The 17,662-nt window shown below is 40.9% G+C and overlaps 1 protein-coding gene across 4 annotated transcripts in view; it reads left to right on the top strand.

Annotated features, from left to right (window-relative positions):
* The window catches only part of LOC149238677 (WUSCHEL-related homeobox 8-like), a 298,849-nt gene that overhangs the window by 170,277 nt on the left and 110,910 nt on the right, over positions 1–17,662 (top strand). For 3 of the 4 annotated variants that reach the window (XM_089373147.1, XM_089373148.1, XM_089373146.1), the window contains 2 exons: positions 8,129–8,650; positions 8,924–9,005. In XM_089373147.1, the coding sequence (XP_089229273.1) occupies positions 8,129–8,650; positions 8,924–9,005 (604 nt within the window). Of the gene's footprint in view, positions 1–8,128; positions 8,713–8,923; positions 9,006–17,662 lie in introns of all 4 variants that reach the window. The other variant, XR_016246388.1, reaches the window with a different exon arrangement.

The raw sequence follows: 17,662 nt of genomic DNA on the forward strand, positions 1-17,662 counted from the left end.
TTGATTAATATAATGAAGTTAGGCTGAAAATTGTAAAACATTGTTCATATTTTGTGCACTAGTAGATATACTGCTATTTATATTCCGCTAGGCAAAGTAGTTCTTGTTGAGATTCTTGGTTTGGTAGCGTCAGAGATTCTAAGATTCTATCCTAGACACTAGGATCGTGGAAAATCAACACTCCCCACCATTATTAGATCTCAGTGCCTTGATTTTCTTGCAAGTCTGTTTCTCAACCAAGGTCTTATACTCCAGAAACTTTGAGAAGACCTCATCCTTTTTTTCATGAAAAATATCTAGGTCTTCCTCAAGTGATCATCTATGAATGTGACATAATACTTGTACCCACTAAGGGATACTGTAGAGGAAGGACCACAAAAATCTAATGAACAAGGTCCGAGATACCCTTGGCCCTATTATCTTTACTAGGAAAAGAGGTTTGGGCAATTTTTCAAGTGTGCATCCCTTGCACACCTCATGTTGATCCACGATGCACTATAGTATCCCTGTCGCTATCTCCTTGAGAATATTTAGTGTGCTATGGTGCAAATGCCCCATGTACCTATGCCACAAATTCCCAAGCTCCCTGCTTGAGTCATGGCTACCTCTGCTGGTTAATGCTACGACTATCTCAAACTGTAATTTTATAGGCTATTGTGCCTAACCCCAATCTACTTAGCCATCTTGGAGTTTGAGGGTTTTGTGAAAACCTTACCTTGTCTAAAGGTTACCTTGTACCCCTTATCCTCCAATTCTGAAACTGAAATGAGGTTCTTCTTGACCGTAGGTATGTAAAGGACATCTTTGAGATACATAGGGTTTCCAGACTCCCTCTCAAATTGAACTGTAATAGTACCCTCGACCCAATACTTTCCATCATCTACCATGTCAATGTCGAATGCATATCCCTTTCTGATAGTTTTATGAAATACTTCTTGTTTCCTGTTATATGATAGTATGCACCGCTGTTCACATACCATAAACTAGTAGCCACTGAGCTTGCTATGCAAGCAATGAGTGAAAAATCCTCCTCGAAATGAGAATAAAACTCATCTATCTTTGTAGAGGCTGCTACTTGGTCCTTATTGACTGTTACTTCCCGTTAGGGAATTTAGTAGAATAATGCTGAAACTGGTGGCATGAAAAGCACTTGATCATGTTGAGATCCTTTTTCTTCTTCTCACCCTTGGAGCTCGACTCTCTACCACCACTGTTGTTTTTTCCCTTTGACTTGACCCCTTTGCTGGCCAGGGAAATTTTTTCTTCATCCTCGTCGGTCTTAACACGAGACCCAGATTGAGCTTCTCAGTGAATCTCCTCTTGGACATAGTCACCCCATAATTGCTCCCAATCTGGAAGCTTTTCTCTGGCACATATCCCATCCGTGAAGGCTTGCCAAGATTTGGTGAAACCCAACAGGGCAAAATTCACGAGATGTCTATTTGGAACTGTCTTGCCCACACTAGCCAACTCTTCCATTACTTGGGTATATTTGGTGAGGTAAGACACCACAGAATTTGACTTGGATGTTTTAATGTTCCTAAGCTTGTCCTTTAATACCAATTTCTTGGTCTTGCTCGAACCCCTGATAAAGACCAATGATGGTTGTACACATGGCTTTGGCTATCTTCTTCCTAATCATGTGAGGAATAATGTGGCCTTTGACCGTTGGAAATACTGAGAGGGGGGTGAATCAGTGTTCCCCTTAATTTCACAATTGTTTAGTTTAATCCTTAATTATTCAATGCATTAATCAAACATAAAACATCGTCATCACATCACATAGGAAGTACACAAAATTTTCATCTCAACAAATGCTTCATTATGTATGATTACATACAACTTTACCAGATGAACTGGAAGGAATTAAAATACTCCCCAAGGGTTTTACCAGCAAGCTGGAAGGAAGCTAATGCTCCCCAAGTCCTGAAGATATTTGCAGACCTAGTCCGAAGGAGTCTTCAGTCCCCCGAGTACTTCAGCTCAACCATTCTACCCTACAATGCTCTTCTGCACCAAACAATAACTAAGCTTGGGCTCCCGTACTAGGGACAATGACCCAACTATACAAAAATCTATCACTATTGTCCACTATCGCTACTACTACATCTACTTTCACTGTTGCTACACCCTACCCACTGTTGTCCACTACTACGATTGTTATCACTATATGCTGCCCATGGCTACTGTTACCATCACTGCTACCATCCACTATTTCTGTTTTTACCATCACTGCTCCCATCCACCACTGCTACTGCTACCATCCACTACTCATCTACAACAAAAATATCTCCTGCAACTGCACTGTCATTGTCACAAGATGATATCAACTACTTCCATTTTCACATATGTTTCTGTTCAAAAATTAGATTTCCAAACTCCAGTAACATAAACAAGACAACTCATGCTTACTTCCCAACAATATAACCAAGAGAATGACAACACAACTGTGAGATGATGAAACCTTGAGTGAAGCTGATGATGATATCATTATGAAGGTGCTCAACAAATCCCTGACTACCAGATCATGCTGTATAAACTGCTTATTCTAAATTGATCACTGTAAGGTTATCTCTGTCTATCGCTCAGAATCATCAATAATTTCTTCAAAATTGTCAAGTAAATGACCTTACTACTTCAATAGGAGCCTTCACTGAATTGACTGGACTTTCTTGACAGTTAAATGATGCAAGGCCCACAAGTATGTTTGACCCCTCACAATCTCTCATTCTGTGTCTTGTTCGTAAAAGAGCACACAAACTAGAAAATAAAGATAGTGATTATAATAAAACATACCTTATTAGCTTGTACTTGAAGTTACAATGAGTTCTCAAGCCTCGAAGTTCGAAACCATGTTGCAATTGATCTTGCTCAGGTCTGCAATGCAAAGCTTCGAAAGTTGCTTCGATCCTTCAACACTTAAGCACAGGTGTGTGGAGCATAGAGGTCGACTTAACTGAATGTATAGGCAATAATTATTTATATCAAGGGAACTTTGTCTTAAGATGATTCAGATCATAAAGTCTTCAGAGGTTCTTGGTCTAATTCTATTGCCTAAGAAGAATGCAAACAACTTCAAAGAAGGTCGAATAATCTTGGCAATCAACTTTAGATTATATCCTCCATAGGTTGGTTATACTGGCCAGTGAGTTTAGATTGATGAGCACAGAGTTTAGGTCTTATACCACCTCAGAGAAACACATTTTCTATCTGCAAGAACAAGTTCAATGGTAACGCTTATGCCAAAACCATAGCCACAAACACATCCTGCGGTGCCTCGGGGAAGTACCACAGATGCATATTTGTAGGCCGAAATTCAGAACTTGATGAAATCCTTTTATGCACAAAACAATTCAGCGATCATCCTCAGATGCAATAGGACAAAGATAAACCTTTAAGCTCAAAATTAAAGAGAGACGAGACCTACTGTAGTGCATCACAGGTCGAAACTTTGAGTGACAAGCCCACATCACCAGATAATTAGTCACAAGGGCTGTAGAGGTTGGCTTTCATATTAGATCCAAGAGAAACAACCCTGGATTTGACACAGAATTGTGCCCTAACAGAGGGTCGAGAGCCTATAATGATATTACTGCTTCTCTGAAACCACAAGAATTCATGCAATTTTGGTATCAAAATTTTGAATTCCTCTTGCAAGGCAATATCTCAACGAATCCCAAAATTATTCCAAACAAACCAACGAACCCTTGAAACAAATTTTGCCTCTTGTTAGGTTTTCAACTTTCCTCAGGGCTGAAGATAGTTTCAGATCACAACTTCAAATAATATTCCTTTGAATACATGCCTAGGAGGTAAGATCTAGGCCTCCTTATATAGTTTTTGGAGGGGCTTCTAGGAGGCAACCTATTTGCACTTATGGGGGGGATTTTGATTTTAAAATTCAAATTGTGGAGGGAAAAACCTTTTAAGGGGTTTTAAATTTTAAACTTCAATCACTTTATGAGCCAAAAACCCTCTCATGCCCTTCATCTTTAGAAATTAATTATTCATAATTAACCTTTGCCATAGGAAATACTAGTTTAATTTTTCATGAAGAGCTTTATGACTTGTGCATATGTCCTGGCCAAAGAAGAGCCGCCACATCATCAACCTATGGGGTTTTGAATCACTGGCTGGGGCTTCAACTTCAATCAAACATATCTCTAAAATAGTGAAGGCTCGTGAGACGCTCCACATATCAACGGAATCAACATGACGAGAAGAATCCAATGGCGACAGTCTCCAAGACAAATTTAGTGATCTGCTACTTAAAAATCTCCAACAACTACAGGGTGTACTCATCGTCCAGGGATTCCAAACCCTAGAGCTAGGGTTTCATCACTGTGTCATCTCATCAAGGACATATTGCACTTGCTCCAACTTTGACATTAATGACAACATACTCAACATTGACTCCCTCCAAGATGATTCTTCTTGCCTTGGCATCCTGCTTGTTATGTTGATCCAACTATTGAGGGTTAGTGGGTGCAACTAGGACATTATTAACAAACTACCATACCCCTTTCTCCTCCAGCACCATTACTATCATTTCACGCCACGAACAAAAGTTGGATGCACCGTCCAATTTGTCTTCAAATCAGAGACACTAAATGCCATACTACCAATTTGTATTGCTAAAAAAAATCACACTGCCCAGAAACCATAATGGCCAAATCGATATGATAAACTTGCTCCCTCTGAATCACAACACCTGCTTAAAAGATAAAAACTATGTTTGGTCTCCAATTAAAGGCTATGCTCTGATACCATGTTATATTTCCTTAAAACCTAGTAATTGATTCCAATTTTCTAGTTGTAAAACCAGAAATACAAACAACTACTGCACTCGAAACTGAAATTATGAATGCATTGAGTTTTCTAACTTAGCATGCACAACAGAAAATAAATAAATTTAAAGAAAAACATTCAACACATAGAACATAAGATATACCCAGGAAACCTCAACCCTTGGGCAAACCTGCAACTGTTTTTGTTTTTTTTTAGCTCAACAAATAATAAATTTTCTAGAGATTTATATAGTAAGGGAATGCTTCCCTTCTTCAACAAACTCCACTCAATAAATTATTTGAGTCAAATCAGGACAACCCCTATGCAAGGCTTGCGCAAATTTTCTCTTCTATGCGCAAATGCGCATTGGACCACCGCACAGGTTGATCTATCCTTGCACACTGCAACTCGTTGTATGGCTGCGTTAGTTTTGAGATGGGCTAAGGCTATTCAGACTCTTCCCTCCTTCCTCTTGATCCCTGATTTGCTCGCTGACTACTAAAAGCCAATCACACACTCTCTATGCTCATCAAACTAGCTACTTTCCCTATCTCCTCTTATAATTTTGACTTGAGCCCTAACAACGCTCTCAATAGCTAGATTAAATCTTGATGAAGGGATAATATTAAATCTTAAGTTAACTTAGGAATTTTTAATTTTTTGCTAAGTCCAATTTTAGGAAATAGTTAAATAAATTAATATTCTGCTAAAGTGGTTGTCTTGTGGGTCCCTCTGTTAGCCTTAAAACCTAGGCAAGCAGATCCCTTCTCTTCTCCAATCAACACCATTTCGAGAAACATCTAGCAAGAGGCTAGAATCCCTTGAATAGGAAATTCTTGTGCTGGGGCATGGAGATAACCCTTGCTTGAGCCTTTGCGGCGGGGATGTTCACTTGTGAGATCATGTGGGGAGATATTTTGACTTTAACAAGATAGTCCAAATTGGGTTCATGAGACATTCTTCCATGACGAGGAGGGGTCTCCATAACACATTTGAAAGGACTTGAAGTAGGGACATAGCTAATAATAAGATCCTCAAAAACCTGGGAACCTGAGGGGGGCACAACCACCACCATGTCAAACTCTACAAAGTCTTTTGTAGAAACCACATGCGATTGATTGCCATTTTGAGGAGAAACAAATGTGTTTTGAGAATCATCCATTCCACTAGTCAAATGTTAGCTTGAGGGGATCACGTTCAAAAACATTGTAAACGAACATGATTTGCTTGGGCAGAACCTTGATTGGAAACCACTTGGGGCAAGAGCTCCATGTTATTGGCATGGAAACTAGGGAAAGAAATTAGAAAAATGAAGGGCATCAGAAGGAATTTCCATGATGCCTTATGTTGGATGTTGAGGCTTGGACTATATTTTGGTAAGTGTGAAAATTTCTGAATCTACACATCAGAAATCCTACTGCAATCACTGGTTTATCATCTCCTACTTATTTTTACATTCAACAAGTTATTTATTTATTTAAACAACGATGAAAACACTATTGCGGACTACACATACATAGAGATCATGAACTGAAAATAGAACGAGACAAATACACAAGGGACACCGTTATTTTTGGACAAACGTCCCCAGAAAAACCCAATGTGGGAAAATCAGTGCAACAACTTTGAGGGTTTTCTATTATTAAGCAGTAGTTCTCAATACAACTCTGGATGCCCTCTCGGTTATCTGGTTACAAAGATAAAAATATACAAGCAGAAACCTAAGTGAGATTACCTCACTTCACCTGGAAAAATCTCTCCGTTCCGACAACTAGACTGACTGTCCCCGGCTACAACTGCGCTGCCCCTTCGCAGTAGCTGCGTGGGCCTGCGTGGAGCACATTGGGACACTGCGTCAGTACTGCACTGCCTCCTCTGCTTCCTAGAGCTCTGACGTCAGCCTTCCTGGCTGACCTTGTTGCTCCCCGGTTGAATTCAAACTTCTGCTGGAGGGTGGCTCAACCCCTGTGCTGGCACTGCGTGAAGCAGTGCATGGGCTCTCCTAGCCCAGTATCAAGCTCCCTAGATTTGCGCTACCTCCTTTGGCGTCTTTCTGCCTCTCTCTGCTGTGTATTCGAGGTCTCGGAGAAGATCCTCCAACCTCAACTATCCTGCCCCTCTGCTGCAACAGATCACTTGTTCGATTTTTTGAGCAAACCTCGCCCCAGAAAAATCGAACTCACTGATCTCTGAAGTGTATCTCCAACTGTCCCTCAAGCCTCCTTTTATACTTTTGCTGTTGATGGCCGAGATTAAGTCCCTAATCAACGGCTAAGATTAAAACAGACTTGATCCTCATCACTTAGAAGTTTCTCATCCATATTCTTATTAATACCTATTAATATTTTTATTTTCCTAAGTTTAGACTTAGGAACCCATTAAAAATATTAATTATTGTAATAACTCATCATTCGGGTGGAATTTCTCCAAACTATTTCTGGGTTCTTGAGATCTCATGTATTCTAGCCCCTCCACAAAATTTCAGAGCTAGAGCACATCCGATGCTACCCAAAATCAACAATACGCCCTAGCCAATGCACCTCCATTCACGCAAATTGTAAAACAATCGTGATAATTACAATTATGAATGTCATTTCTATTTATATAGGTTGGTGTGAAATTAATGCAAGGTAATCCCCCAAGCAAATGTAGGGGGCTGTGCTAATAATGATCTTTAGGGACTGCTATTAATGGGTTTATTGCTTCGGCCATTTTAGTGGTAATCCTCCAGTTTCTGATGAGAATCTCCATTCTTCTTCCTGGAACAAACTGTTCTTGATGTTTTTGGTACACATAAACCTGATGTTGTCTTTATATTGGTCTTGTTATGCAAGCTGGTAAAAGCTATCATGAGCTTCCTGCGCAGGAGGTTCTCCAAGTTTCATTTTTATCTTGGATTGTTTTTTCCTGAACCAATACTTTAGCTGTAGGAAGATTACCGGATTGATTTTCCATTTGAAGAAATTCACTTGAAGATTCATTATGTTTGGTTTCTATGTTTTTCCAAAAATAATCCATAACTCAAGATTATTGCATAGTCCGTCCAGTAACAAAATTTTATTGAATTTTTGAAGAGCCTTCGTAGTCACAATTCTGTTACTCACTGTCTTTTCGACAAGGATTTGTTTGTATTGAAAGATGTATGACCTGTTGGCCTTTTGACATTTTATTACAAAGCTATTTTGTAGCTGTGTGCACATTATTTTTCCTCTTATCCCTTGGCATCTATCTACAAGTTTTTAGCATTCTTTGTTACTTGTTTTATCTTGAAAGAAATGGTCTTTTCTGTAAAAGATAATTGCATATGAATTTACTGGCTCGTTGGTCTAATTGTTTGCAGGGTTTAGACTAGGGCATCCCATTCCCTATGATTCAATGATGACAATTACAGGCCATAAGATGACTGCCCGGCAGCGTTGGACGCCAACGCAGATGCAGCTCCAAATTCTTGAGAATATCTTCGATCAGGGAAATGGAACACCAAGTAAACAGAAAATAAAGGAGATTACTGCTGAACTTACTCAGCACGGTCAGATTTCTGAAACTAATGTCTATAATTGGTTTCAAAATCGGAGAGCTCGTACAAAAAGGAAACAACAGTTGGGTCTATCTAACAATGGGGAATCTGAAGTAGAAACAGACCTCGAGTCTCCTAAGGAAAAAAAAGCCAAGATGGATCATAACCCTATTCGGGAAACCCCAGTTGCAAGGCAGACTGATATGAGTTTTCCATGCTCTGACCAACACCATTTTGAATCCCAACAGCATGCATCAGCAGTGGCTTTTCGTTCACATATTGACTCAAAATCAGTAATGAGTTTCAGCAGATTCCCGTCTTTTGAAGATGGATTAACTGCTGCAAGTACGCTAAATCTGCTGCATCTTTTTATGCCAGATTCTATCATCACAGAGAATCAACATTAGGTGTTCTATAACCTCAGTGAAAATACTTAAGTGCATAAATCACTTTGACTTTGTCTTTTTATGTTTGGAACGAAAGTATGGTTTTTCTTGCAAGGTGATTTGCATTTAGTGAAAAATAAGACTCTTCTTTCCCTCCTATCTCACAACGTTTTATTTTGAGACTGTCTCTGCATATGATTTATCTAACAGAAACAAGAATTTAAATATGTAGGAAATGGACAATTAATTGGAGTGGATGAACCAGTTGATAATTTCAACTTAGTGAATGATGGAGAAGCCTATCCTATGTTGAGGTTAGTTATCTACTGCTCGGTTTTTCTTTTTTTAATGAATATCACTGTAGGTTCCAACCTGAGGCATACTAATTATGTTTGTCTGATTTTCACTGGTGGCTATTCTTTAGTCACTTCCTTTAATGTCTCTTGAATCCCCAAAGTATCTATGAGTTTCTCATATAATCTCTAGTCCCTTTGACCTAGTTTGGTCTCTAGTGGATATTAATATAAGTTTTGATTTATTATCCCTTGAAATGAATTCAATGCATTGTGGATCATTTACATTGAATCTAAACCTTGCAACACAATTGAACTGTGAAAATAGATGGCATTCTCATTAAAATAGAAGTCCTACATTTTGTAGATTCAAATATTCATCCATTTGCAAAGATTTCTACAAGTATTTGAACATGCAATGTAACATCAAGATCAGAGGTTGGGGGTGGGGAGAACATGTCAAGTGTATTGTCCCTAGGGATTTTTTCCCTTAGGGTTAAAGAACATATGGAAAATTTTACCAAGATTACTGTATCTAATTACAATCACAGACTTTGATGATATTAAATGCACAATAGTGCAGGTAAACAGTAAATTTCATTATTGCATCAATAGCTCAGGAATTCACTTTCAGTTTCATCAATAACTCAGGCACATGATACCAGTCAATAATACAAAATAGAGTTATAAACCCAATACTTCACACTACAAATTTAGGTCCAAATCAGTTGCTAACACTCCTATTGTCCTAAATCTGACGTTCAATTAGCTTCAGTGCCAGATGCTGTTGTCTCTTTGCTGCTTGTCAGCTCCGCTAGTCAACTGAATCTGACTGCTGCCACAAATCAAGGTATTAAGCTTCCAATGACCAGGATTTGAGCATGCGCTGTCCAGTGTTTATTCACCCAGACTTTAGGAAGATGGCATTGCCCAATTGGGGCCTCAATTGCCAACTTGCTGCCACAGCCAGGCTGCAAATCTCTGTGCTGTTGCTACGGCTTGATTTGCTGTTGACAGTTTCCCTGACGATGAAACTGCAGTCCCAATTCAGCATAAAAGGCTTACTGCCACAGAAGTCACTCCGGAAGCTTGTGATCACTGATGACAAAGGTAGGGCTCCACTGCGCTAGAACTGGCTCCGCTGCGCTAAAACTGCCCCACCTGTCTTTAATTCCAGTGAACAGTCCTTCTGTCGCTTAGTTAAGGGTGCTGCTGGCCTAGAAATGACTAGAATGGCCTTTGCTGTCCTCGTCTGCCTCAATCAGGCTGCGGTGCCACCGACTAGGTTGGAAATGAGGCCGCTGCCTGAATCAAAATGTCTGAACCTAGCTCGCTACTTCTCCCACTGCCTCACTGCCCTAGGTTCATGCCACAAAAGCCACAAAATACTTTCCAAGCCAACAGCCCAACGAATTTCTCTCCTTGAATGCCAAAAGCCAGATTAAAGTCCCTCAGAAAATTGTGCCAAACATATGAGAGAAAAGAAGGGATTCGCTGGGGTGGTATCATCACCACCGAAACCAATCAAAAGAAAAAGGGATCTTAAAACCCTACGAGTCTCGGCTCACAAAAAGAAAAGTCCAATCAACCATTATGAGAATAATGTTTCTCCTCTCTCTTATTTATAGACTCAAGGTTACTTGGGAGCGGGAGCGGGAGCGACATTTTCAGAAGCTCCCGGTTTGGGAGCAATTCTGGGAGCATTTTATATATATATATATATATATATATATATATATGTTGTTTTTTTTTTGATGCATATATGTCAACAAAAGCATGTAGAATGATGAATTAGATAAAAAAAACATAAAAAACATAGATTGAACCATATAACAACAATCATCAAGAAGTTATAATCTTCATCAACCATGTCCACAAGTTAGTAACATAGTAACATACAACATATTGAGTCTCATGATTCATCAATCTGTTGTAGCGGCTACCAATGTTTTAAGATTCGGCTGGTTGGAAACCGACTCGATCGAGTTGGTCCGAGTCAAGGCCTCACCGGGTCGACTCGGCCAGTGAACTGGTTCAGTCAACCAGGTTATTACCGAGCCGGCTGGGTTGTTAGGCTTGGTAATAACTCAGCCAGCTCGGCCGAGTCCGAGCCTACTCGGCCGGGTTGGATGACAGCCGGCCCGTGAACCAAAAAACAACGATTTTTATTTTTATTTTTTGCTTTTGGGGACTCTAAACAGGTTTGTAATTTTCCTATAGTGTATTTGGGGTCCATTCCCCTTTCCTCAACCCTATAAAACCCACCCAACCCCTCTCATTTCCTCACAGCCATCTCATGCATTTGAGTGAGAGTTTGTGAGGAGTTGTGGAGTTTGTTTTTGGAGCAGCAGTGAGGAGTCTTGGGCAAGCATTGTAGCAGGAGTGAGGAGCTTGGGCAGCCATTTGGAGCAGCATTGAGGAGTTGGTTTCTTGGAGCAACCTTGAGGAGGTAGTGTGTGCTTGGAGGTATTTTTTTTCACTTGTAAAAATCTTTTTTGATTATTAATTTTTATGTGCAAATCTGGAAATTGAAAAGAGTGTTTTTTGTGAAAGAAATGAACATTGAAGCAATGCTATTTTTTTGTTTTCATTTTCAGATTTTTTGCTTTCATTTCCAAGTCAAAAAATGGCACCTAGAGTGAGAGATGCTGCTTGGGCATATGTTGAAATGGTTGATAGTCAAATGCATTGCAAATTTTGCTATAGAAAAATTAAGGAAGGTCCTGGGGGCATTAATAGGATGAAACAACACTTGGCAGGGATTAGAGGCCAAATTACTCCATGTTAATCAGATGAAATTGGGGAGATTAGGAAGGAATTGTTAGCCAACTTTGAGAAGTTTAAAGAAGAAAAGGCTAGGCAAAAGGAGTTAGAGGTTCAAATTGAGGAAGAGGAATATACAAAAAATGTTGGCTACCAACCCCCATTTTGATTTTGAGGGTTCTTCCTCTATTCCTTGCACTGATGCATCCAACCCCTTCCGATATGTTCCTCCCTCTTTGGAGTCTATTCAAGAAAATGGTAAGGGTAAAATGAAAAAGAAGGGTGATATGAATATCAAAAGTTATTTCACTATCACACCCTCCTCTCCATCAGATGCACATGGTCCTCAAGCTAGTAGAACTTTGTAGCCCACTTTAGATGACCATTGGAAGAAATAATTGAGGGAGACTGCTTGTGATTACATATGTAGATGGTGGTATGATGCTGATATCCCCTTCAATGCTTCCCGTTCACCATATTACAAGCTTATGTTTGATGCCATACCTGCTGCTGGAAAAGGCTTCAAAGGCCCTGCTATGCATGAGATAAGGGGGTATCGTTTGCAGAAGAAAATAGCCTCCATTAATGAGTATTTGAAAGATTTCAAAAACTCATGGGCAAGAACAGGATGTACCATCATGTAGATGGATGATTTGATCAAAGAAATCATACCATCATAAACTTTCTTATCTTCTGCCCACATGGAACCATGTTTCTAAAATCAGTTGATGCATCTGATAAGGTAAAACAGACAATTATTGTTTCAGCTATTAGATGAGGTTGTTGAGGAGGTGGGGGTGGCTAATGTTGTTCAAGTCATCACAGATAATGCCTCTAACTATGTTCTTGCTGGTAAACTGTTAGAGGAAAAACACAGAACCATCTTTCGGACCCCATGTGCTGCACATTGCATAGACCTCATGCTTGAGGATATTGGCAAATTAGACTGGGTCAAAAACATTGTAGATCATGCCAAAAGCATAACAAAATTTATCTACAATCATTCATGGATTTTGAGCCTGATGAGGAAACACACAAAGGGCAAGGATATTATTAGGCCTGCCATTACTAGATTTGCTACTCATTTTTTGACATTGCAATCTATGCTTTCACAACATAGAAATTTGCAAAAGATTTTTTCCAGTGAAGAATGGAATCAAAGCTAGTGGTCTCACAAATAGGAAGGCAAAGAATCGAAAAAGAAAATTAATGAAGAAATATTTTAAAGAAAGGCAGCAAAGATTGTGAAGCTTACTAAGCCACTGGTTAAGGTGTTGCGGTTGGTGGATGGGGAAAGATTGGCTATGGGCTTCATTTATGAGGCTATGGATCAAGAAAAGGAGCAAATAAAGAGGGCATACAAGATAAAGTGGCTAAGTATGGGCCCATTTGGGCAATCATTGATGAAAGATGGAATAATCAACTCCATCGCCCTATACATGCAGTTGGGTATTTTTTGAACCCATGGTATTATTATAAAGCTAAGGAGACAGGAGCTTTGAAGGGGGAGGTTAGAGATGGATTGATTTATTGCATTGATCGCATGATCCCATTGGAGTGAGATCAACTGGAGATACACCGACAGGTCACAACCTTCAGCAATGCCTCAAGTACCTTTCGGAAGAACCTAGCAAAGATTGCAAGGGAAGCAGATGAGCCAGGTAAACAAAAATTTCAATTTTCAAATTCTTAATACTTATTTTGTTAAATCGTTTATAATTAGAAAGTTGGATATAATTTTTATTTTTGTTGAGCTAACTCATTACACTCCTATGTTTTTTTGCAGCACAATGGTGGGAGGCTTTTGGTAGCCATTGTCCCGAATTGTAGAAGTTTGCAGTTCGTATTTTGAGTCAAACTTGCAGTGCTACTGGGTGTGAGTGCAATTGGTCTATCTTTGAGAGGATTCACAAAAAGAAGAGAAATTGTTTGGATAAAAAACGGTTAAATGATCTAGTCTATGTCCAATACAACCTTCGGCTCAGACACAACTAATTGTTGAACAAAAGACCTAATTCAAATCCCATTGTGTTGGAATACATTGATCCAACATCAGATAGCACAGTGAAGAGTCATCCAGCAGAGTTTGCTTCTGATGAGGATATTGATTATGATTTACGAACGATAGCATCACTCGAACATAATGTTCAGATGAATGCAGATCCTGATCCACTTGTACCAGCCTCAGCCTCAGAGCCAGCAAGTCCTCCAGTTGCAGACGCTTCCTCTGCTCAGCCACAACAGAAGCACATATCTCGTCTATCTCAGCTTGCAGCTACTGCATAGCCTACTAGTGCTACCACTTCAACAGTTGAAGTTGGAGATGATGATGAGGAGGAGCCATGGGGCCCCCTGTCTGACTCTGATCCAGATGATCTTGGCTCCTCTAGCAGTAGCCAGTAGTACTCGTCACAATTTACTTTTGTTGTAGAGCCCATTTCTAGCCTCCTTGGTTATGTGTTTTTGTTTTGATTTCTATATCATCATCATGTATGTATTGGACAGTGCACTGGGTGCCATTTTGATATAATGGATATATTCATGAGCCTACTTTGATCATATGTTGTCTTCTATCTATATTCTAATGTTGTGTTGAAAACATGAATGAAAATCTTTAAAATTATGTTTTTTTATTAAAAAAATAAAATATTTAATGTAATTATACAACGACCGAGTCATTGAAATCGAGCCGCCTGAGTCGATACCGAGTCAGAGTCAACCCTCGGCTGAGTCGGAATCGGATTTAGAGTTTTAAAATATTGGCGGCTACAACCACCCTCCAAAATTTTGGCTTGCACCCAATTTCGAAGCCTCCCTTGAGAGTTTCTCTTTATGACTGCACACAATTGGGTTCATTCCATGAGCTTGTGTGAGTCCTTGCATCCGCCTTGCTTGATCATTTCATTCAAGTTTCTGCATGCTGGTGTTTAAGTCATGCTTGCGACCGTGTTTTGGTTATGCTCAAAATATTCGCTTCATATGTGCTTGTTGTGTTCGATATGAAAGCATCTATCGCACCCACACATGGAGTCACATTTCACCGTCGTGCAAGCGTTGTCTTGATCAATGAACGGTTAATCACGAGTGTCACGCTTGTCACTTGCACCGTCGATCAATCATTTTGAACATGTGTGTCTGGATGGTTTGAGTCATTTCGTCATCAAGTCATGTGAGTGTGTGTTTGTATAATCACTTATGCATCTTTCAGTCGTTCACACACTTAGTCATTTTTGCTGAAGTTTTGACGACAAGACTCCCCTCTGACAGCAAAACCATCACCCCGCCATCGACTCGATCGACTATCAACCAGAACAACGTAGAAGCACCAAGATAATCTTTTGAAGCTGCGCTGCTTGCAAGCAATTCAATCAACTCTCATGCTGGCCACTCGGATAGTCGGACCTGGCAGTCACCTTGGTAGTGACTCCCCTAAAAAATTGCACAGAGGCCACTGACCTTCCTCGCTCAGCTGATTGAGGAAATTGCATAGATAGGTCAGACAAACACCAAGTGACCGTCCTTGTCTCCCTTAGAAAATTGCGCAATTTTCCCAGTCAATCATCTTCAGAGTCGACCGACTATTCATCTCAAAAACTGTGCAGTTTTCATGAGCATGCCTTATGTTGCCCAGCAGTCAGCTTAGCTCAGAAATTGCGCAGAGGTGATCAGCAGGTTGACCTCCCAGCCTCAGTGTTGCTTCCCCTGCCAGCAACTCCTAGCAGCAAACTACTAGTTCCCTCTAGGAATTGAGCAGTTTCCGTTGCCAGTGACCAGGCAACCAACTGCCAGTTCTTTCTGGGAATTGCGCAGTTTTGGTTGCCAGTCTCCCGAGCAGTTCCTCCCAAAAACTACACAATCGCTGCCTGCTGACCCTCCTTACAACCTGGCCTGTTCCTCCAGAAAATTGCGCAAATTTGGCCTTCCAGCACTCGCTGCCCGCTTGTTCGGGAAACTGCACAGATCCTGCCTACCTTGCCTTCGTGCAGCCCAGACTGTCCCTCCAAAGTTTGTGCAATTTTGCCTCCTAGCCAAGCCAGACCTCGCAGGCAGTCACTGTTGACTCGGATTTCCTGTCTCCATCACTTAGTGACTCTTGCACAGTTTTCATCAGCAGTGCTCGGAGCCATCATCTCGCTTCACAACCTTGTTGCCTCTCACGGTCACCAACATCCGAAATGATCATGTGTCATGGTAGACTAGTAGGTTTTGGATTTGATGTCGTCTCGTCATGAGTGACTGCAGGTATAGGTACACCAACAAACATGGCAAGACGACGAATGGGATGAACGAAGGGAGCACATGCAGAAGAACAGGTTCACCAACAGACGAACTGTAATATTCGTAATTAGCCATGGCTAATTGGAATATTTGATTTTGCTCAATTTTGCCTTCTATAGTTATTTATAAATAAAAGGTGAGGAAAGGGGGACATAACTCACTTTATGAATAAAGTCACTCCCTAGTAGCACAATGTTGTAACTTAAAAGGGGAGCCAAGGGGGCCCAAGGACCACGTAGAGAAGAGGCCCACGTAGACACTTGGAGGGACTGCGTAGATGGAGAAGGAACACGTGGCAAGAGAGAGGCTACATTGGAGGAGGTGGGCCTTAGGGTTTTGAGAGAGACCAACGCTATAAAGGAGAGAGGAGCCTCCTCATTTTGATCATTCGATTATGTTGCATTTGTGCTAGTCACTTCGACTTAGAGCACGCTAGCTGTTTAGTCTGTTTGCAACACTGTTTAGTGCATCGAGTGTCTTCGTTCAGAGATCTCACCCTTAGCCTCGGGGGACTTCGAGTGCCTGCCTGGGCAAGGTAGTTTCATCAATATTTTGCAGGAGGAGTGATTTCTGGAGTTGAGGAGGAGCTGAGCATTTTGATGACTGCACAGTCTTGAGAGAGCAGGATGCAGTCTCTTTTGGTAGGAGCTCTAGATTGGGTTTATGTGGAGGATTTGAGCTTGGAGATTGAGCAAGGGATCAGCCCTTGCATATTGGAGGATTTTGGTAGAGTTTCAAGTAGAGTTTTGGAGGATTCTCTTCAGGGGCAGCGTAGAGCCTTGTGGGATTCCGTAGATCACCAAGGGGGTGATTTTCGGGGGTCAGCCATTTTAGAAAAGCATTTTGGGCTTTTCTGGGTTTATTGAGTAGAGACTGATTCCAGAGTTTCAGCATTTTCTGAGGAGGGGAACAGCCCCAAATCCTCATTTGATTCTAGCAGTAGCAGCAACACAACAGTTCTCCGACAGCTTGGACGCAGTTCAGAGAGAGGTCATTTCCTTACCAATCTGAGTGTATTTCTTCACTTGCCTTGCGCAAGTCGAGGTGCTATCTTTCTGATCACCTCTTGTACTCTTTCCATTACTCAGTATAATAAAATGGCTTAGCATTTTTCTCTGCATTTCTCGAGTATTTGCTTATATCCCATGTATACATTATTGTATGTTGCATTACTGTTATTTCATTGGTTGGAGTTTGCTTGTGTTTGAGGGATATCTCTGATAAGGGATATTACAGTGGTATCAGAGCATAGATCTGGCTCGGCCTGTGGAGCTAGCAGTCTATGATACAGAGGGAGAAGCCCTACATCTGTTACAGAAGAAGGAAATATAGAGATATTGGGCATAGGTTGGAGAGCACCTACAGAGAGGGAGACTGTTCGAGTGGAGGACACAGAATAGGAGGAGCCTGTGGTGAACACAGAACAGGAGGAGCTTGTGGCGGACGCAGAGCAGGAGGATTTGATGGCAGATGAGGACGGGAAGAGATTTGCGGACATGCTCCTCAAATCAGTGCAGGATCTGTCGAGGCAGATCGAGGTGATGGGGCAGAGATTCACAGCGGTGGAGGCTAGACAGCGTGAGAACCCACGGGTTCTCCAGGTTGGTGAGGGATCGGGTACATCCTACCATTTTCCA

This window comes from Pinus tabuliformis, chromosome 8, assembly GCF_031772625.1.
Source record: "Pinus tabuliformis cultivar Carrire ecotype Pingquan chromosome 8, CPIR1, whole genome shotgun sequence".
Lineage (NCBI taxonomy): Eukaryota > Viridiplantae > Streptophyta > Pinopsida > Pinales > Pinaceae > Pinus > Pinus tabuliformis.